Raw genomic sequence first — 23,383 nt, 5'->3', positions numbered from 1 at the left:
TGAGTTAAATATAGAACTTTACTTTTAGCCTCGGTGACCCAAGTCAAAAAGTGTAGAGAAGGACAATGGAGGATGTCGCTGAGTGAGAAGATCTGGCTCTGTGACAGGACATCACAACGCACCTCTGCCTTTCTCCTCACTGGGCAACGGCCCCTTTCAACCGTTAAGAGGGAGTAAAATAATGCCTGCCCACCTCCAACTCCCCTTCTCCCCCCTTTATTCTCACACACTGTTTAACCGACTTCTCAAAATGATAGGAGGGAAAGAAAGCGAGAGGTGTGTGTTAGACTGCTATGCAGAGCAGAACTGGATAGGCTGTAGGAGTGAAAGAGGGAGGGAGGGTGAGAGAGAGGGAAGTTACAGTGCTCTGTTATTGCTCACTACCATTCCCACTCTGACCTGAAGAACTGAAAGGAGAGAGAGAGAGAGCAGAGCTCGAGATGGCTCTTGGCACAGCTCAGTAGCCAGCACAAGCAGACACCAGAAGTGGACCACACAAGCCAGAGGATATTAGTGGATACTTGACTGGATTACTCTCGGTGTGACAACTAAGTGCTTAAATCTGGGGACAACACAACAGCAGGTAAGTCAGTTTCTCCTTAATGTATTCTTGTTCTCCATCATAGAGCAACCAAAGACAACCACGTGCCTCTGGAAAAGTAGAGCTTATCAGCTGTTTTGCTCTCAGACTAAAATTCAGGAAATGGCTCACGGTGCTGCTGCGTAGCTGTCATCAATTTACGAAGCCAATAAAAGGCATTATGTGACAGAAATGCACCCTCTCTGCTTCATCTGAGCTGTGTTAGAACTGCTCTCCACAATATGAATGAAACGACTCTTCACACAAGTTCACACTTAATTCAGCTTACTTTTTATACATTCAAATGACGTGGATGTCCACATGTTGCATTAATTACTCACCATCAGAAGACAAGGGACTACTCTTGGTGCTGTTAATGGCGATACAGATTTGGCATTGTGACAATACATACAGAAAAGAGAGTCATGAATCAAACATTTCTCAGTGAATTACATCTAATATTGCTGTATGAATAAGACCATTTAGTGTGAGGCCTTTTGTGCTTTGCGTGTGGGAGGAGAAGCTCACAACTTCACCAGACAACAGGGGATGATGGTGCGCTGAGATTTTGAGAATGTAGGAGAAAGAGAAGCCATCCATCACACAGAACTACATCCATGCAACTTCTCCCACAGCCGCCAACTCCAACACCTCTGCAGCACCATGTACGTCTCACTACTGCTCTTACTGTACACACACAAAGCACAAATACACACACCACTGCTTCACATTAAGAGGCGTCTGAGGCCTTTGCGAGCTGCAGCAGGATGACATCTTTCATCCTGAATATTTATGGACTGTAATGACGCCAAAATGAATTCCATTTCATCGGCATGAAGTCATCGCCCGTTCAGAGGAGACACATGGCTCCTGCTCGCCGCTGTCCATTTGTCAAGGCATGCATCTCCTTGCCTCCAAAAACCCAAAAGAAAATATGAAATGTGTCTCACCCTCAGTGTGGGAATGTAACGCAGGTGTGGCTTACGCTGCTGTCAAAGATCCTTTCAGTGTCCAGGGGCTCTGTGCAACCTCACCCTTCCTCTCTCCCGTGCCTCCCACCCTCTCCAGCCGATGTGGCCTCTGTGCACTCAGTGATATCACCACTGAAACAAGACAAAGAGAACGAGTGGGGAGATATAACTCATTAACATTGTTGTGCTTGTTCCAGCTTTATCTAAGCTCATCCTCTCGCGCTCTGCAAATGCAAGGTCTGTGGAGCTCGATCAGCCAAATGACCACTCAGGAAAGGCAGATATGTGAATGTTGAATGGGCAGTTATCAGTTGAGTGTTGTAAATGAGTCAGTTTTACTGTAAATCAATAATGTGCTGCCTGTTTAAACTGAAACCAAGCTGGATAAGCTTGGGTGCTTGCCAAAGAAGCACTGATTTGAGATGCACTAAATGTGTTACCAGCCTACCTCATGACATTACTATAGCTCTATGTCACTTGAGTTACTCATGTGGAAGGTGACATACTGTAATCTAGCTGTGAGGTGTGGCATTAGCTTAGCTGAGAGGCACTCAAGGAATGTTTCGAACGTGGACAAGATTAGAGGCAATGCTGTGTTTTTACATCAAGTGCCTGCTGGTTAACACACAGAAACTGCTTCTTACTGAACGAATAAGAAGATGACTAGTCTAATGAGAAAAATTGAATGAGTAAGATTGCAAGAACAAGACGCTATGTGCTGAGAAGCAGTTGCGCCTCTTTCAAATGCCTTATTTTCAGTATTCTTTGACACCTTTACGATCTCCTGCACACTATCAACTCGATGAGCCCATTCCTTCCTTGCCATTCATGTGTGTGTTGTGCGTGCGTCTCTGTGTAGTCGTATAGGCTAATTCATTTGAGGACAGGTCTGTGTGCATGAACACACAGTGCAGCAGGAGGAGGAGCTCATCGCTGCCAGTAGTTGGTGTCTTCCCCATACGTCTGGTGGGCCTCAACAGCAGCTGTCACTGACACATGCACAGCTCCAGTCGTATAAGGGCCTCTGGTCTTGAATTCCAAAAATGCAGTTTAGACACATTTGGATATTTCACAGAACAGTGGTACTTATAACTCATGTTACCTTGGTTTAAAAATAAGTCCTTAAACTCCTTAGCAACCCAAGTTCTTCTTGAGATCATTTGATATGCAGTGAGCAAGATGGCACAGTAGATTGGTTGCTGACTGCTTCTTGACGTGTAATAATATTAGACCCAGTGAGGTCATTCATCAAGTGCACATACAGTAGGAATAACCCGAGTGCTACGAATGCTTCAGTTTCATCAGTGCTTAATAGGCTGTAGCTATTATTTTCCCTGTTTGTGTCCATGTATGGGGATATTTTAGCACATAAATCACACATTGTACCACTGCATCTTTCTCAGCAGGGAAAACCGACTTTGGTTTGATGTATGAGACATTTGAAATTCCACAGAAGGCAAAGATTAGTGACCATATTCCCACCCTCTCTGCACATCCCATGCTTTTTTTTTCTCTTATCCATGTTTGTTGAGGGGAAATGACTTAACTCTGACTCTTCCAGTGAACTGGAGTGTGATGAGGACAACCACCCTAAAGTCTCATCTGTCCAGTGATGTCACTGACGTGGAGGGAAAAAAACAGCTTTTCTCATAGTGTTTACAGTGAGCACTGAGATAAGGACGACCGCTCTCTGTGGTTGATTGTCCCTTAGTGCAGAAGACCAAATATCACTCTATAATTTCACACTGTTAGTGAGAGAGTTCTTCAACCCACTGGCATTTTATTCTATACTGTATTTTTGTCCCACCTGCAACAATGCATTCATTGTTTTTATGATAACTAGTTGTTTTGTTTCTCAAAGAAAAAGGTAAACAACAGACAAAAGAGCACAGTCATGATGGCAACACAACACAATCCAAATACTCACATACAAAACTGAAATAGGTAGTGGTGGTGAAAAGTATGGTTAACCAAATATTTCATTATCATTCCAAGCACACCAGAATGTGATATGTTCACGAGCTCAGTTCCAAAACAAACCACACATTTCAACTTTGCAAAGTTGTTAAGGTTAAGGTGACCAAAGCACTGGAGATGTGTTTGTCACCACCTGACAAGTTCACTTAAAAAAAAATATGGAGACTGTCCTTTTACCTTCGTTTTGGTCTCCACCACCTCCTGAGAAAAGACATGTGTGTCCTTAGCTTCCTGGAGGTTTTTCTTCATCAGCTAGTTGCTAACTTTGTAGCATTTGGTGCTAGTTTTGCTTTGCAGTTGGCTTTTCAGACTTTTTTTGATTAGAAAAATGAGAGTGTACAGCCATGCTAACGGCTCTCTGACGCTGTACTTAGGCATGAGAACTAAATGCTAATGCAAGCATGACAATATGCTCACAATGACAGTATAAAGGGCTTCATCCTTGTGTGGGCATGGCGCAATATGACAATTATCTGTTGGCTCAGCGCTAAAAGCAAATCGTTTACAAAATATGTAATGATTCCATTCAGTGTTGATAGAAAAATATTGAGCAATGGAAACTTTAAACTCAGTTTCATCAGGCAAGAGTGTCCCGTTTCAATTAACTTAGATACCACAGTTTTATTTCATTTAAAATTCATTTCTCGGTCACCAGCAGAGCACTCTCTGAACACACAGGGAGCAACAAACTGAAACGTGGGAATGAAAAGAAAAATACAAATAAAATCTATTGACGATGCTTACTGCCAAAAGTTTTTATTATGTCCTCTATCTCTACCAGCCAATAAGAAAATGAGATTGAGGAGTGCCCCTACTTTGTATATAAATATTTTAATATACAGTCTGTGGGCATTGCCTGTCAGTCACATTAAATTACACCAACCACAAAGTGACAATTTAACTTCCAAAAAGCCTGTTAACTCTCAGGGCTGTAACAGTGCAGAGGTGCCAGTGCACCTGCAGTGACAAAGCTTCTTCTGATTTATGAACCGCAAATGCAATTAAATGCCTCCAATACAGGAGTGACATTGCCAAGACAGAGTGCCAGGACAACAAATGCATTTAATTGATGAAAACCTCAGCACTGGCCAACATTTCTATGGACCGCAAAAGCTGGTAGTCAAAAAAACTGATTAGTTGCTTCCTCTGAGAGAATGTGGGACCAGCAGCCAAGACAGAAAATTAAACCTGTGGAAAGACTGGGTAGGCATTTATGAGACTTCAAATGGCTGACCCCATGACATTGTGCCATATCTTCATCCATAGCTTCATCCCTACGTTGTCTTGCTGTTTCTATTCATAGAACAGCTAGAACTCGATCTCTTCCTTGATCTCCATGGCATAAAGATGATATCCACTCATGCCATTGGTCTGAAAGAATTTGGTGACTGATAAGTTTGGTTTACAGACACTCAACAGATTGAATAAATGCTGTTGCTATGTTGCTCTGCATTTCGAGGCTACATGTTTAACTCTAAAGAACAGATGTGTTCATTTTTCCCATTGTGTATATTAAACTAATAATCAGAGATGGCGGTGAATCATGTCTTCCAGCAGCTGCACGCGTGCATATGCTTGGAGTCAGTACGTTGCTTAAGTACAGTGGGGTTGGCATGTTGTGTGACTGCATATAATATGCATCAAAGGCTCCCACACGCATCAGTATTCATTATGCATGTTTCAGCTTGTAAAGATTTGCTATTGCTCCTGTAACACGGGGATCACGAGTTCATGAAAGACTCAAAGTGAATATTTAACGAACTGCCACCAGCGCAACATCATAAACATCATAAATATGTCATCATTTATAAGTGACTGATTCAGGAACTACCTCTGCTGACTTGTTTGTGAAGCATTAATGTGAGAACTTAACATGTGGAGAGGTACCTACTTTCTTCTCCGTTTGCTTGTTAGTGTAACCTTAACTGCTGAATGTACTCCAGTGAGAGGATCAGGTTAATGTGACATCAGGGGAACACTACAAGATGAAACCCACCGCTGACATTTTGCTCCAGCACGGCCTGCCGACATTAGAGTTATTGTTGCCATGAGGTATTGATAGATGAGTAGAGGAAGACAAGCTGTAAATTATGAAATTTTGACCGTGAGACCTCTTTGACATTTCAATTTGGTGTTACTTGAAAAATGCTCCTGAAAAGTGGAATCTTATGAGAATGTGTGTACGTCTGAGTCAGTGTTGCTATCCGAGCAGAAAAATCTCGTCATCCATCTCTGTCTACGCCTCTTGAACATGGCTGTTATGTAAAATCTGATCCCAGAGGTCACTGGCCAACCAGCCTGGAACACGCCGCCCATCAAACTCCTTGAACAGGCTGCAGCTTTGTACCCTTGCATGGGAAAAAGGTGCTCACAAAACTTTCAATATTAGACGGATTGACTTGTAGCATCGAATCTCATCCACGGCTACAGTTTTGATTGAAATTCCCAAATCCTGGCGAGCTTCTGTGTTTTTCTTGTCAGGACGGAAGAGCTTCTCAAGCATGCTGCATTTTATCAGTGTCCTCTGGCAGAACAAGTTGCCAGACGCTTGCATGCAAAGAACATTCCCCTCTCCTTACTTAGTCACATCGGGTCTGTGGTGTGAATATATCAAACTCACCGCATCAAAAAAATCGTTTTTCCTATAGCATGTTGTTACATTATTTGCAGCTGCTCTCCTCATCCTTCATCTCTGGCAAATGAATTTGGCTACAAGTCAGAGTTTTATCACCAGACCTCTCCCCTTCCTCACTTTTCTTCTCTATTACAGTATCACAGACCAGCACAATGTTCAGCAGTATCATGGCCTCCTTTTCAGGAAATAAAATAAATAATTGTAACTTGGATTAGGTCTACCAGACCCTGTCATGCCAAGAGTTTGCATAACGTTCAGATTATATGACAAGATTAACATCACCCATCTTTTGTACCACTGAAGTCTTACAAAGTACCACAAAAGCTACTTCAGCGCAACCTTTTTAATAATTAATTAATGTCTTTTTGATGCTAAATGCCTCTCACAGTCCAAAGCCAGAAGATATTCAACTTGAGATAATATAAAAGACATATGAACAGCTGAACAGCTTCACTTTTAAGAAACTAAAACTAGAGAGTATTAGCAATTTTTGGTCAATTAAACAACTGAAACATTCTCAAAACTTCTGCTGATTCATCTTCTGTTTAATCATTATTTAACTGAGTTCATAAGAAGAGCGTTCATCACTGATAATATGAAGTTAAACTGACCTATGTTACAGCTGACTTCCCAGCGTGGCTATTGATGAACACTATTCTTGTGTATGAAATGCTTTGAATAAATGGAATTTCAGACCAAAGATAAGTCATATAGTGAACATCAACGGTATTCACTAACTTGCTGACCACAGCTAAAATTTTACAGCCTCTTTTTTCACCTTGGAATGGAGGCACGTGTGTCGTTGGGGCCTATAAATACTCATATGTGTGACAGCTGGACTTGACCAAACCGTGGGATAGATCTGGGGTCCCGCTTTAAATTTAGGCTCAGGCCTTGACTGGGACCTTGCTGGGTATTAGACCACCCTTTCATATTAGAGGGCACTGTGGAATTGGATGACGGGCAATCAGTAGCATTGTGCCGATGGTTTAGATGCCATAAATGCGTGCGGGTGATGTGACAAGTTGGCGCTGACCTCAGAGTAAAGGCGTATTGTCTGCCAGCTCTCCTTTATTTTCCATAAAGACAACTGGGAATGCTGCATGTCAGACTGGAATGGAGGTCACGTGAATTTGGAATTCCCATTTGCTGCTGAAGAGAATTCACTACAATTAAGACTGCAGTGACTAGTCAAGGATCAAATGCTTCAGTAGGCTTCGATGACAGGCACACTTTGATGACTAAGTCATGTCAAACAAAGTCTTCAGTGTGACCTGAGAAATTGTCATGATTATTATAATCTCATTAAGCTGTCATGGAGGTACTCTGTATGAATCTGTTCATCTTAGAAAAAGTCAGTATTTTTATATTAAAACTGGACCAAAGCACTTTGTGTAGTGTGAGAGGTGCGGCTCATAGTAACCACCCCCCAAGAAATTATCACCCACCTCCAAGGCGTCTTTGTGAAGTTCTGTGAAGCGTTTTAATGTCTTTCAGCTCATTGTTTTGGTTTCAAAGTTCGCAGCTTTATTGACTTGATTCACTCTTGTCTTGGGCATTCGAGAGAACACACTCGGTGAAGCAGCACACGTGTACAATCAAACTGCAGTATCAAACCAGCACATGCTGTTTACGTTTAACAGCTGACGCATTTCAGTTAACGTTTGGCAGCTAAAGACGCAGATATTTCCCTCCGGAGTTGGAGACCAAACCAGAGCTACAAGGAAAACTCCTACATGTCTTGGAGTTTCTGAGACAGTCCAGTCGCCATGTCCATTCAGAGCCAAACAGAGTAAAGGGTGTTAATGTAAACAGCTGATCAGCTTATCCACTGTTGAGGGGAAAATTCATCTGGCAGTGCACGTTCAGCCGTGAACGTGTCCTCTTCTGGACATTCACACCCTCCACAGTAAATGGAAAACAATGTTTGGTTGTTGATGTGGACAGTTTGTCGGAGATGAGGTATTTTCGTGTGGGAATCCCCTTCACTTTTTAATATACTGGTATTGTTAGTTTAATACATTTACATGATGAGCTTCTTTATGTTTATTGACTTGCTATTTTTACGCTAACAGTTTACAGTCATTTCGCTCTCAGCTGTAACTCCACACACTCCCACACTCTCCTGCTCGCTCTGTTGACCGGGAGTGACACTATGAAACGAGGTGAGCGGTTACAGTAGCTTCTCTGGATTTTCATGGCATCAGCCCAGAAATCCAAAATAGACCGCTGAGTGCCTAACTCAGCGTCGACCATTTTGTCTTATTTAGGAACTTTGCCCGAGTCATTTATAGCGGTGCACATGTTTCTATGCTTCCTCACTCGTGCCCCAGTAGTGCCTGTTTTGATGCCCTCCACCAGTGGGCATTTCTCTGCTCATTCAAACTCTCTGGCACTGCTTGAATGGTGGGATGAACACTGTTGGCACTCGTGTGTGTGCTCTTCTGCTGCTCATTTGACTCAATGATAGTGAGCCCACAGCTGAAACTAATAGCTATGGACAGCAAAGAAGGCACTGCTATTAATTTCCAGTTAAGAACCAGCTCTGCTTGGAGCCAACGTGCACTCACTGAACTCCCAGAACTAAAATAAGGAATGTGTTGGTTCCTCAGATTTGTTTTTTTTTTTCTGTTTGTAGTGAGAGATGCATTCACTGTTATCTTGCACTCTTCCCTCTCTGGGTCATTTTCCTGGAATCAGGTGGGATTCAAAGAGATTGGTTTCAAGCATCATTAGAATTCACTGCAGTCTTAACTTCGCTGACTGCTATTACGGAAGATAAACATTTTTCTTGATGTGAACCGAAACCTTTTATAGACTCGCCTTCAAACCCTTCGGCGTTGCATACAGAAAGTCCAGTTCCTCTTCTATGACAGTCTGTTCTCTTTCATCTCCTTGTTTTAATCCAGTTCGACTGATTCATCTGATCTTATTGAACCTTGTCTCAAAGAGATTATTATCTGCACAGAGATGTGTCAGTGCACTTGTTGCCTGATATATATTCAGTGTGTATGTACGGTATATGTGTTTTGTTTGTGCTATTACATGTATCAAATCCTGCACTTAAGGGAGAATTCATCGCATCTTGGCGAGTTTACTCAGAATGTCTCAATAGCATGATTCAGAGGTCAGGGTGCTATGACATCACTAGGGTGCTACGGTGGGGATTTTGGGGCAGGGGGCCATTTTCTGTTTGTAATTATCAAGTGCTGTTGATGTCATAGTCTATCTGAAATTGATCACAAGAGGTGCACTTGTGCAGTGTCTTTAGACTTTTGTTAGAGAGCTTAAAGAAACAAATGCCTGCCTGCACAAATGTGCACTTAAAAATATTCACAAAAAGAAGCAAACGCACAGACTTGTGTAGCCCTGATTCACAATGAGGGCTACTTGTTCAACTCATCTGAACATAACACTTAAATAAATGTTTCCTCACATTTGTCGGAAAATAAACAACCAAATAGGATTACAAACCGGTGTGATGCTGGTGTCATAGCTGGTAGGTTGCTGGTTATCCAATGAAGATAACCAGCAACCTACCAGCTATGACGACTGCACGGTTCACTTAAGCCTCCAACCTGAGGCAGCTGTAACACACTGAACACCACATGTTGCCTTTGAGAATGCATGAAAACGAGCAAGCGAGCAGAGAAGTTTAACTGTTTTCTAAAAGTAATTTCCAAACAGCTGAAACAGTTAGCTAAAAGTAATGGATAAACAGCTGCAGTGTCCAGGTTCTGCACTGCAAGTGGTGGTGGTGAATGAAAACTGTGTAAAAAAAGATTGTAACAACATCCACTTTTATATCAATACTAGTGTTAAAACGTCCACTTAATTATTTCAGACAAAAAAGTTGAGAACCACTGAAATACTGAGCAAGTGAACAATACATGTATGTACTAACTCAATGTTATTCTCCCATTGCATGTTTAAGTCATCAAGGCTATGAAACGAGCATGCTACAGGCCACCCCACCATGACTTGTGTCGTTAGAAATGATTAATGTGGCGGAATTAAATTTAGAGTCTGTCATCAACGGATTTATTTTCAGGATCTGGTTAAAATGTTTGACTCGGACTTTTAATGTCAGCAGAGAAGGTTAAAGCACCCAGGAGTGCCACAAATGTGCTTCCAGTCCGTCAACACTCAGCATGAGATACATAACCCTCGTGAGAGGACGGGACGTGTCAGGAATGCACACGCCGCCGTACAGCGCATACATGGTGCTGGGTTATTATGGATCTTTATTCCAGGTTCCGGAATTACAAAAGACCGTGTCATCCAGGTGTAGCCCTGTGTGTTTACAGTGTGTTTGTGTGAGTGTGCATGTCATTGGATGAAACTGGGTCACTAAAGCAGTGAACAGGAAGTAGAGATATGAAGAAATGGTAGTCAAGGCTTCAAACTCACTGTAAATTGTTTTACAATTGACAATTTGAGTTGAAACTAAAACTACCAAAACATTAACAGCATAACAGGGAAAGCTACAAACTGTGTGAAAAATTATTTTTCAAAGTGTTTCCTCTGTTCTTGTTGCAGATAGAACATGAGGTCCAAAAGCAGCGGAGTGGAGAACCCGGCTAATGTGGTTCTCGGGGTTCCACAAGGTGACCATGACATCAAGCAAGAACATGAAGTGGGTCTGCCCGTGAAGAGCCTGATGGCCAAAGTTCAGCAGAAGGAGGGTGAGGATAAGGTGGAGGTGATCTCTGACAAAGAGAAGCTACTGATCGATTCTGCTGAGGTTGCAGAAAAAATAGAGGGCATCATGGATCTGTCCAAAGAGGATCTGCTGAGGCTGCTGGGCATCATGGAAGGAGAGGTTCAGGTGGGTTGGATGTTGTTCTCCATTGTATTAGACATATTCTACCTCTTTGACCTGTGCCCTGCAGCAATAAAGCAGGGTGCTTGCAATAATGAGGCAAAATGAAAGTAAACACAAAGACAGTTTGAATGGAAAGTGTCTGCTGCCATTCGCTTGAGTTGGACTGCAAGTTTTTGCACAATAGCTCCATCTTGTGGTTGGAAATGGCAGCTTAACATGCAAAAGAAAGGCCAGTGTGCCATTTGATTACCAAGTGGCTGTTTGTTTTAATCCATGAAAGAAATGCGACAGGGGTTTCAACTCCCTAAAATGAGGATGTACTGTGCCCAGAGATATTTTTGCAAAATGCCACATTCTGTCCAGGTGTCCGAATGGAGTGGACACGGATTCCTCCTCCTCAAGTCATAATATGCTGTATCATTTGTAAATGTTTATATGTGATTTCAGGCCAGAGAAGATGTTATCTCCATGCTAAAGTCTAAACCGGCTCTCCCAGAGGCCCTTGAATCACGTTATGGCCCTGTGGCCCCTGGTTCGGCCCTCCAGGCCCTTCAGAGGGATGGCTTCATCGCTGGCGGCACTGAGCCGCACAACCACAGTGTCTACCAAAAGCCTATGGCTGAGGTCAGTTAGCATCTGTCAGTCACAACAATGTTTCTGTTCAGGCCATTTAAAAGTGTTTTAAAATAATGCTTTTGTTGTGATATTACTACTTTACCAAAATTTGTTGAAATTATACATTTTTTTTTTCTTTTACAGCTTATTCATTTTTGTCAATTACGCGCCAAAATTCAGCTGTGTAAATATTTGCATGTACTTGCGTTCTTCCCTGTGTGGATGTGATTGTGTGTCTCAGCTGGAGCGTCTGCAGGAGAAACACAGGGAGACGTACAGCAGGATGCTGGGTCAGCTGCTGCTCGCTGAGAAGTGCCACCGCCGCACCGTCCACGAGCTGGACACGGAGAAACGCAAACACGCGGACTACATGAACAAGAGCGATGACTTCACCAACCTTCTGGAGCAGGAGAGAGAGAGGTGAGGAGGAGGCGAGTGGGAGCATGACATTCAAATTGCAATGCAACAAACTAAACCTTTATGAGATGCATGCAGTAACGTGAGTCCACGTGTTAGTCCACAACGATCTCCTGATGTAAATTTGTAATATTACACCTTACACCCTAAATGACTTTTTGCCTGGTTTCTTCCTGCCAAATCTTTCAAAGCGCTTATTTTCATATTTGGAAGAACACATGTCCATCAGTGAGAGAAAAGAAAAATCTAATTGAGAAAAGAAAGATTTAACCCACACACAAAATATATGCACGTGTTGACAATAAAATACAGATTTTTGTTCAGAGCATTTATGTAAAACAAATCAAAATACATCAAGATTCAGAAAAATGAGTTTTTAACACTGACTAACACTTTCATCTTGGATTGTAATTATATGGTGAAGAAAGAAGATAGCATTTATTTTATGTACAGTTTAAGTGGTACCATAAGACAATATTTAATGGCAATCTAATTTTATTTGCAATAGTAAAACAAACAGTATCTGTTTTGCACATGGGGAAGTTGTTGGCAATAGAAGAAAGACGTAGATGGAGTAATGGTGAAGGGGAAGCAGGTGAAAGCAGAAGTGGTGGGTGGAGGACTGACGAGAGAGGAGGGAGAAACTGAAAACATGAATTAGAGCCAACATGGTTTATTAAACTAGTGTGGAACACATGCAGTGGAGGAGAATCCAGGGACAAATAGAGTGTGAAAGATGGCCTCATTGGCCGTATGAATCACTTCAGAGGGAAGAGGAGAGGAAAGGAGAGGAGGAGCTGGTTACTAAAATCATAACCTCTTATACCTTTGTTTGACTGTCAGAGGTATAGAGCTTGTGAAAGAGGGGGGAGGTGGAGTGGAACTTATAGGTGAGGAAGGGGTCAAGCTCTTTGCGGTGAGAAAGAAGGAGATCAGGGGCAGATAGGGGAGGGGACGAGGCCACTTGGTGGAAGGACAGGAGGAAAGAGAAGTGAAGGAAAAAAGGGCTTTGAGAGGAGCAAATCTCCCATGACATCATCTGTGAAATGAGGTCATGGCTGAGGTTACGACCTGCCTTATTGGTCAGGAGGAGACAATGGATGAGAGGTTGGTTGGAGAGGAATGAGGGTCTCCAACATCAGAAGAGGGATGGTTACATCACGTGTGTGTGCGTGTGTGCATGTGTGTGTCTGTGTGGAGGGCCTCACCAAACAAGTGTGGTTGAGTGTGTAGATGTGCACTGAATGTGCATGAGAAAGGGGGCCCAACTAATTAACGTACTCACAGATGAAAGAGTTTAATTGGCTGTCACATGTTGGGGAATGTGTTTTGTTGCAATTCACATAACACATCAGTGTCCATTCTCACACAATAACCTGAGAGAGGGCCTGTGTTATGCATAATTGTACATGTGGGTTGCTAGGCATATTCACAATATTGGTGTGACAACATACAGGCATGATAACATGTGTGCAGGAGACAGGCAGAGAGAGCATCTGTAATGCACTGTATACTATGTGTATACATATGCCTACATTTCTACATACAGCCAGTCATCTGTACAACAGACTAGATCACTTATAAGCTACATTTCACAAACTGTAAAAACTTCAAACAGTTCATTTGCAGCACTGACCTAGCAGAGGCACTGGCAACCTCTCTTCCTTGAGCTTTTACTGCAGGAGACAGGAAACAGACCATGGAAGCTAAATCACAGTCATGACAGCTCAGCTGCCATGACACACTGAGGAGAGAGATGGGAAATGAGCAGCAGACTTCAGCTTAGTATTATAGCTACTCCTTTAGCTGGTTTCATGTGACACGGAAAGAGGGCAATCATAATTCAAAACATTTCAATGAAGAATTCGTTCTCGATTGTAAATCAATGCGCACACGTACCTAAATTAACTTATCTAGAGTTAATTTGGGTGTTTATGATTTATGTGGAATTTATAGGCCTACTGTGTCTGCAACTTAAACAGTTTGGGTTTCATAAGGTTGAATACAGCTCAGTTTCATTAGGCTGCTGCAGATGTTGTGTGACTGATTTTCTTTTAAACAAAAGTAGTTTTGACAGTACAGATGCGCCTTTACGACGTGATGAATCCGATCATCTATAGCAGCCCTCTAAGGTGTTGCCCACACAGGCACAACAGTGCTTTTGAGCCAACTGCTAATGTGTGAATGTGCTAGCATGTTCACAATGACAATGCCAACTTGCTGAAGTTTAGTAGGCATAATATTTCCGATGTTTTTCTTCTTAATTTAGCATTTTAACATGCTAACGTTTGCTACCTCACACTAAACACCACCTGGTGCTGGTATGTCTCTAAGTGTTTGACAAGTCCAGATTTTGACTTGATGCTGGCACTGTGTGTCAGGGGATCATCAAGTTATAACAATTTGTCCTAAGGGGGTGTTTGCACCAAATTTGTACTCAATAGTTAAGTTAATGGTAAATAGTCAACCTCATGGTAGCACTAGAAGACATATCAGGGGATCTTTATCCTCTGGGAACCATGAATGCATGTACAAAGTTTCAGTCTGGACCAAAGTGGTGAATTGACTGACCAATTGACTTACTATCCCTAGAGCCAAGTTGCTACTATGGTTAATAAAAAAAGCACTGAATCTATCATGATCAAAACCTTTCAACACAGTAAGCCTTTAACTTTGAAGCACATGAAGCACAAATAAGTGGACTACCACTTTGCTTTCTATCACTTGATCCTTGGTTTGCATGCAAGAGGAGGTGACCTCCTTCTTATGCCAGGTAGTTTCCAGCAGGTTCCTTGGCTCATGCTCAAGCTCCTGTCATCACAGACAGAGTGAAGGGGATGAACTCTGCGGTCTTGGTCTGTTAGCACCTGCAGAGCCCAGATTCTTCTATCTGTTGCTGTAGATGGACACAACACTGACTTGGAGTCATGAAAAGACACAGAAACAGAAATTGTCAGGAGAAAAATGTTTCTAAACCACGGATTGATGCATGAGCTGATACCAGTGCACAAAATTAAACAGACGATGATGTTACTTTCTTTGCACAGGTATATTAGCACCTACGCAGAAGCATGCACCTATCTGCCACGTCTGGTACTGCTCTGTTTTGACATTCACTCTTTCAGGTGAGATGGAAGCATGTCATCATTTCATCTTTATCAATGTGATCTCCTCCAGTCATCTGGGTGAGAGTGAAGCGAGGAAGTCAAAGGTCTTGTGCCAAACATCTGCAGGAATGCAGAGGATGGGCATGGGAGAAACACTTTCCGACTGTAGCCATCAGCCATTAACACCCTCTCAGACAAGAGAGCAATTCAGTCGTCAAGAAGTTAAAATATTTAAGTGGCATGGTGGTATGTGTAATGATTAACGGAAGGGAGTTTCAAAGATGCAGAGTCTCGCACGCAAAATGAAATCGTGTTTTAAAAGCTTACCACAAAAACGTCACATTATTCAACCATCTGTCAACAGATCGTGCACATACAGCGTCTGTAGACCTTTTGCGCTTGTCTTTAAATGGTGCAATGTCCACTTTGCTTCTGATTTTACTCTTTTAACACCACATCAGTCTTATACTGTACACTATCACTGACTCTCTTAACAGTCAATGCTTTTTCTCTGTCAAGAAAAGCCATTATTGTACAACACAGTGTTTTGACAGTTTTTTGGCAGTTCACGTCTGCTTCAATCCTCAGACGCAAAGGGGCTGCAATGCCTCAGAGGAAAATTCCCCAGGAAGCATGGGATGAGATGAAAAAAAAAGTGCTCTTGTGGTGGTTGGCTTATGGATCACACCTGTGTATTTGCTTAAGTAATGTGTTTTTATTTCTTTTGCACACACTAAGAAGCTGTAGCCCTCATTAATACAACTTTCTTAAAGCTGCAATGAACTTAAATAAAGATGAATGTCAAAACTAAGGGGAAACACATGCACTGCATATACAAACATGTTTCTTAGGAAAGGTCCCTCTTGAGTTAGTCTGCATTTCTTTATCAGAAGTACTGTCTTCCTTGTGGTTGAGCTTTTAGAGTCATAGCTTTTAGCCAAGCGTTTATGCTTCCCACTTAGGACTGAATACACTGTACACAGTCACTTTGTCCATACAATTATTTCTTCCTCAGCAAAAGAACACAGGCTTCCAAAACTCAGCTATGGTTTTTGCATGACTTGATCACTGCAGCCAAATATCACGGCATCATAACTTTGACCTTTTGTGAAAGTAATTTTAGAGTGCCAATTTCTAGGCTATTAATGACATCTGACTGTGTAAGTATGAATTTTAAGAGGTGCACTCTGACATCTGCATAACTTCTTTGTACAGTAACCGGACCCGCTAATTCCACTTGGCAATGAAAGCTGCTGGTAATATGAATCAATGTAGATGTTTACTGTCGTTTAGAAAGTGAAAATTAACACTTAGAGATTCAAATTGAATTAATTCGCAGAGATGTGGGGTTTTGAAAATGGTGGTTTGTTGTAAGGTTAACAGTTTAATGCAGAAGTCAGAGCACAGCACATCATAAACTCATTGTCATGGTCTTGTATCCTCCCAGATCTTCTTCACCTCAAGGGAGACATCCAACTCATCCATATCTGGTTTCCTCATCAGGTGTAGACTTTGCAAGGAACCAAGTTCAGAACTACAGCAAACATTTTCTCCTGTCTCTTGTACCAGTGAGATTATGGCCTCCAGTCTGCAGGAGCAATATCCTGTGCACTTTGGAAAATGGAGTTATAGCTTAATTTGCGCCACCCTTTCACTGAACTGGATTTTGTGTGAGAAAAGGTTGCTATTTCTTAATTTTTTGTTGTACCATTGTAAAGGTTTGTTATACATTGTTGTATAGTTTTGTTATATCATGTTTTCCCTCAAACCTGAATATTTTATGAAAAGTGAGGGGCGTTTTGCAGAACACTCCTCCTGTGGCAAAGGTCCCACCCCCTTACAGTGTCCACAGCAGAGCAGCACACACACTCTCACACACCACTGCCTTATATGGTTGAGGTGACATCACTCACTAGAGGTCCAGTGGTGCTCCACTGTATTTATCCACCTTTCATTGTCCTGATAACATGCTTGGAATGTGACGGTGGAAGATCTATGGAAAAGGAGGCCCTGGCTACTTCTTATGCATTTTCACTGGATTTTGTATAATGTCAAACAATATGTGCTGATTGTAGAGCATCCACAGTAGGTAAGTTTTAAATGGAGTTTGTTGTAAAGTTTCTGAGATGTTGTGACATTATTATCAATAGTGGACATATGTTGAATGAGGCTCATTTCAAAGATTTAGAGGTTGTTTAAGCTGCAGATGCGCAGTCATCCTTGTTGTGCTGGTGTCTGTATTAATTTGGTTTCTTTTGCAATGCAAAAATGTTCTGGGTGAATATTGTATTACCATGTCCCTGGGATTGTTCAAGACGATGATGCAGCTTTGCATTCAATCTACTTTGCATGCATTTTGCTGGAACCGGAGATGAGAATGAGCATGAGCAGCATAGAAAGAAGCTAAGTGAAAAGACGACCACTTGGTGAGGGGGTGTCAGTTAAACTTTCACCAGCAGTTTGTGTTCTTAGTCTCTTTCCCAACAAGAGGGATGAACATAGCAGGAGGGTTTGGGAGCTGCAGTCTAGGTTTGGGCCAGTTTCCCCTCTTTATCTTATTGCTTGTTCTGCATAGTAGTAAAGCATGTGTGATCTTTCTTTTATTGCGCAACATACATGATCAGTTTCTCTATCAAATTCTGTTCTTGTCTCACACAGATGTGGCTTCATGGGATGGTTTCAACAGCAAAATATAATATTTTGTGTGAAAAATTTTGTGTAAAAATCGATTAATTGATCAGTCGATTTCTGTGAATGATAGTTAAAATATGTTTAATGGAAACTTGGGTATGTTGGGTTTGTGGATGTGTGTTTTGATCATTTCCATAACGAGAGAACACTTTGACACTAGTCTCATGAAATGTCTGAATAGAATCAGGATTTTTTCTTAAACTATGAACATTGCCTCTTGAAATACAAATTATTCAGATTTCATGACACAGTATCAAACATGGATACATTACTGAAAACATTACTAAAACACCAAACTAATACCTTGTCTTTGTTTTTCCCCTTCACATTTTAGATTGAAGAGGTTGCTTGAGAACGAGAAGGCTTACCAGCTAAGAAAAGAGAAGGAGCACTCTAAACGTCTGGCCAAAGTGCAAGAGGAATTGGTCAAGCTGAAGTCCTTTGCCCTGATGTTGGTCAATGAGCGTCAGCAGCACCTGGAGCAAATGGACCAACAGAGCCAGCGAGTCCAGGAACTCAGCCAGCAGCTCCAGCAGCGGGAGCAGGCACTGAGTGAGGCCAAGGAGCGTGCTCAGGAGGATGGCCACAGGGTGCTGAGTCTGGAGACTGAGCTTAAAGAGAAATCTGCCAAACTCACCCAACAACATGAGGAAATGAGTGCCAAGCTGGCCAGTCAGGAGATCCACAACCGTCAACTCAATGCCAAACTTTTAGGGCTTACACATAAAGTAGAGGAGCTAGAGGAGAGCAACAGGGCCTTGAGGAAATCTGAGGATGAACTGCAAGAGCTGAGGGAGAAGATTGGCAAAGGGGAGTGTGGTAACTCCAACTTGATTGCTGAGTTGGAGAACTTGCGCAAACGGGTGCTGGAGATGGAGGGAAAGGATGAGGAAATTACCAAGACTGAAAATCAATGTAAGGAATTAAGAAAGAGGCTACAAGAGGAGGATAGTAAGAGTAAAGACCTCAGGCTAGAAGTGGAGAAGCTCCAGAAAAGAATGATGGAGTTGGAGAAACTTGAGGGTGCCTTCAGCATAAGCAAGGCCGAGTGTGCACAGTTACACACTGCTCTAGAGAGAGAGAAGGGCCTGACCAAAGAGCACTCAGATGAAGTCGTAGCTCTCAGGATTCGTATGAAAGAGCTTGAGTCTTCTGAACTCAAGTTAGAAAAGTCTGAGTTGAGCCTTAAGGATGACTTGAGCAAACTGAAATCACTGACTGTTGCTTTGATGGAGGAACGAAAAACCCTGATGGAAAGAATGAAGTCAGATGAGAAGAAAAAGGAGGATTTGAGTAAGATGGTCAAAGTTGAAGAGAGTAAAGTTATGGCGGTGACTGAAAAACTGATAGAGGAAAGCAAAAAGCTCTTGAAGTTGAAATCAGAGATGGAAACCAAAGTAGAAACCCTAACCATAGAAAAGGGCGAGCTAAGCACTAAGTTAGCCTACGAAATTGATAAAACTAAGGATCTTAATTCAAAGGTCAGTCAAATGAAAAAGCGGTTAGATGGGTTTGAGCAAACAGAAAAGCTATCAGTGAAGAATTCAGTGACATGTGAACTGGGAAGAATGCCTGACCCTGTTAAAAGAGAAGACAACAAAATTAAGGAACTGACATTTGAAATTGAACGCCTGAAAAATCGTCTCAAACAACTTGAAGTGGTTGAGGGAGATTTGATCAAGACAGAGGATCAATATGACATGTTGGAGAAAAGGTTTATGACTGAACAAGACAAAGCCAATGTTCTGTCCCAACAGGTGGAGGAAATGAGGAGCCAGATAGCGCGAAACAAAGCAATTGAGAAAGGAGAAGAGGAAAGTCATGAAGAAGACCTCCGACAACAATGCAAGAGAGAAGAGGTCAAAACCAGAGAACTGCAGGCTGATGTCATAGCCCTCAAGGAGAAGATCCATGAACTGATGCACAAGGAAGACCAACTTTCTCAGCTCCAAGTGGATTACTCTATCTTGCAGCAGAGGTTCTTGGAAGAGGAGGAGAAAGCCAAGAACATGGGCACTGAAGTTTTCCATCTCACCAAAGAACTGGAGATAGCAAAACGTCATAGTCGAGCACTAAGGCCCAGTTTGAATGGGAGGAGAATGGTGGACGTTGCAGTGACATCCACTGGTGTACAGACAGAGGCATTGTCTGCTGGACCAACAGAAGAGGACACCCCAGCTGTGTTCATCAGGAAGTCTGTTCAAGAGGAGAATCACGTCATGAGCAACCTCAGGCAGAAGTGCCTGAAGAAGCCAACAGAAAAGAGTGGCCTCGAGCGTTGCCCTTCATCCAGCAGCGACCTAGGCATGAAGAAATCCTGGATTCCCTGGATGAGGAAGAAGGACAACACCCCTCAAGAGACCAACTTGGAAAAGCCTCTGCACATCAATGGAAATCATTTGCCTTCTGAACTGACCATGTCGCAAAAGCACGGACAGCCTTTACATATCCGAGTAACACCAGACCACCAAAACAATATGGCCACTCTTGAGATCAGCAGCCCCACATCTGAGGACTTTTTCTCTGGCTCAGCTCCCCTCAGCCCCAACCCATCTCAGCCTAAATCCAGAATCACGATCATTCCCACCTACTCTGCTCCAAACCACAAGAAGAAGCCTGCTGTTGGACCTCAAGGTCCTGAAAGAGCCAAGTCTCCAGTCACCATCACAACAATATCCAGGGCGAAATCTCCAGAAATCAGCCGAGCTCCCTCCTCTGCCTCAGGAAGGCCATTGTCCCCTGTCTCTATTATGACAGTGAGCACTGCCATAGTGCCCGAAGCATCTGCTTCCCCAGAACCCCAGGAGATGACCATGGGCCGAGCTGTGTTCAAGGTTACCCCTGAAAAGCAGATGGTCCCAATGCCTATACGGAAGGGCCACAACAACACTAGCATCATCACCACCACTGACGATAACAAGATCCACATTCATCTAGGCAACAGTATCGCCCCAAAGATGGTAGTAAGGCCGGTGGCTGCTGTGACGGAGGGCAAGGAACTGACATTATCAACTGGGACAGTTTTACGCTCTCCTCGCCAAATCACCACCACTGCTACCAGGAGCACACAGAGCAAAGTGATGAGCAGTATCACAATTTCCCCTGTCACATCGCCCACTACCAAACCCACACAAAACATGGTAAGTTTTGGTTAAAGGTTCATCCAAATTACAAGTATATACGGAGCCCCTGAAGTGTCACAAAGAAAAAAAAACTATATAGTGCGCACAAGATACTAAAACGAGCGCACGAAATACTAAATCAAGAGCACGAGATACTAATATGTGTGCACGTTTAAGCTAAATCATGCACACGAGATACCAAAATGTGCGCACAAGATACTAAAACGTGCGCTCGAGATAGTTATTTCCCACACTTTGACTTGTCCGTGCATACAGCTCTCCGTAGTGACCACTTCAGATGTTCACAGTCACAGACGTGATATAATGGAGAGAACTCAGCTAATTAACTTTTATTTTCCCCTCGGAATGTCATATAATGACATTCTTGTTGCTTTTGCCCTGAGACATGGGATGTGTTGCCGCCTGTCTGTATAAATGAACAAGTTAATTAAATTGAGCGCACGATTTAGCTTAAACATGCGCACGATTTAGCTTAAACGTGCGCACGTTTTAGCATCTTGTGCGCTCAATTTAGAATCTTGTGGGCACGTTTTAGCATCTTGTTCGCACGTTTAAGTATCTTGTGCGCTCGATTTAGTATCTCGTACTACCAATGTAAATTCCATTCTTGGCTTATTCAAATTTGTATGGAATTTGTTTAACACAAGGCTACCATGAGCAGCCTATTAACTTGGCAGAAAGATTAGCAGCTGAAACAGCTTGCCTGGATCAGTAAAAAGATAACAAAACAGACCGACTCTTAAGGTCACCCATTAACAAGTTATATCTTGTGTTTTTAAGTGTAAAAACCATGCTTGAAAATGTGGTTGCAATCTTTATCCTCACTTCTAGATGCCACCAAATCCTATGCACTGGTTCTTTAAGATGTGCCAAGTCTTTTCTTCATTGTCTGACAATGCTTTGTATACTATGCACACATGTGGTGTGGGTTCACATGGTGAAATATGTTCACCAACGGCTCCATCTCACATGGCTCCGAATATTAGCTGAAGCAACACCCTGTTGGTGTTTCAGTGGACCTTATAATATGCTCTTTGTGGATCAGATGGATAGCGTGACAGAAATGGCCCTATGGGCAGGCCTCAGAACAGCAAAGCTAATGATGTGGCATTTTGCCACTTTGCTACAGTCATGCTGTAATTTATAGTTGTTACTGAGTGTTTACATTCACAAACAGCAATGTAGGGCCCAATGCCCTCTGGCTGACAAAAAACAGTCTTTCACCAGCCACAGCATACTGATACATAGCCTGGGCAATGGCTCACCCATTGGCATTGAAGTGAAAGAATGAATAAATATTTGCATGTTTCTTTCACACAGTTCCTACAGCACATATGATCGATTACATTGTTTATAAAATCAGAATTTCTTTTGCCCCTTTTCCACTCTTTGTGTTCCCTTGAGTGCTGCCCTGTCTTCTTTCTCCTGCCTGAGAAACTGTACTCTCTCTCCCTATTGTCAACAGACTGGGCATGATGCCCAGCCACCTCGCACAGGGCTGACCCGCATCCCAATGTCCAAGAGCCTGAAGACAGGGAAGGCTGTGCTGGGATCCCTGGGGATCTCGGGTGGAGTGAAGCTGGAGTCACGAGCTGAGAGTCAGTCCATGAGGATAGAAGTTAAAAAATCCACTGTGAATAGCAGTATTTCACAAAATGGAGGAAAAGCCTGACTTGCATAATAGCACCAACAAAATACTTTTGTTTGGGTATATCTGAAAATGGTGCTTCAGAGGGATAAAGACAACACTCAGAGAATAAAGCTCTGATGTCCTTATACAACTTAGAGAGACATTATAAGGCACAGAGGCATTTTTTGTAATCAAATAAGCCATTTCTCATTTTTGTTAAGTCTTTTGTACTTCTCATATCTGTTTCTGCCATCTAGATAGAAACATATTTACTGTATTTACAGTGTGTATTGTGATGGGCATTTGGGTGAAATTTTATATCAGACTGTGCTGCTACTAACTGCTTCTAGCTTTGTGTGGTTGTTTCACATATAAGGAGTTTGTTGATCATATTTTATAAGGACACAGTATAAGTCAGAATACTTGTTTTCATGTAAATGATGTTTATTTTTTCTGCAAAGGATTTGTACTGAAAAGAATTTTAAATAAATGTGATTTCACAAAGAGAATGACATGTTCATTTCTGTAGGAAAATAAGAAACAAAATTATGCAGCGAAGGCAAAGAGAGAAGTGTGTTGAACTTTGCAAACAGGCCAGATCTATTGATTATGACTGTTCCAATTGCGTGCGTACAGTAAGTCACGCTTTCACAACATCAAATTGCCAGTAGTCATGCCCAGCACGGTCTACTCTCAGATGCTACACAGGACCATGGAAGTTATTAAATGCGAGCCTCACATTCTTCTTTTTGTTATTTCAAATGTATTGAAGCGATTAACCTCGATGTACTC

At 42.3% G+C, this 23,383-nt stretch overlaps 1 protein-coding gene across 1 annotated transcript; it reads left to right on the top strand.

Annotated features, from left to right (window-relative positions):
* The first annotated feature begins 385 nt into the window (after nt 1–385).
* Nucleotides 386–23,092, top strand: LOC139342082 (filamin-A-interacting protein 1-like). Its single transcript, XM_070978966.1, has 6 exons — nt 386–583; nt 10,703–10,991; nt 11,436–11,612; nt 11,845–12,023; nt 18,153–20,958; nt 22,427–23,092. Exons 2-6 carry the CDS (start codon nt 10,710–10,712, stop codon nt 22,631–22,633), a joined length of 3,651 nt encoding a protein of 1,216 aa, XP_070835067.1. The 5' UTR covers nt 386–583; nt 10,703–10,709; the 3' UTR covers nt 22,634–23,092.
* Nucleotides 23,093–23,383: the final 291 nt, after the last annotated feature.

The sequence above is a fragment of the Chaetodon trifascialis genome, chromosome 14 (genome assembly GCF_039877785.1).
Source record: "Chaetodon trifascialis isolate fChaTrf1 chromosome 14, fChaTrf1.hap1, whole genome shotgun sequence".
Classification (NCBI taxonomy): Eukaryota; Metazoa; Chordata; class Actinopteri; order Chaetodontiformes; family Chaetodontidae; genus Chaetodon; species Chaetodon trifascialis.
Note: the sequence above shows the minus strand (reverse complement) of the source record. Positions and strands in the feature narration are given on the sequence as shown.

Coding starts and splice junctions, on each gene's coding strand:
- LOC139342082 (XM_070978966.1), top strand. CDS start 10,710: ATGAGGTCCAAAAGCAGCGGAGTGGAGAACCCGGCTAATGTGGTTCTC. Junction 12,024..18,152: donor CTGGAGCAGGAGAGAGAGAG/GTGAGGAGGAGG, acceptor TTCACATTTTAG/ATTGAAGAGGTTGCTTGAGA. Junction 20,959..22,426: donor CCAAACCCACACAAAACATG/GTAAGTTTTGGT, acceptor TATTGTCAACAG/ACTGGGCATGATGCCCAGCC.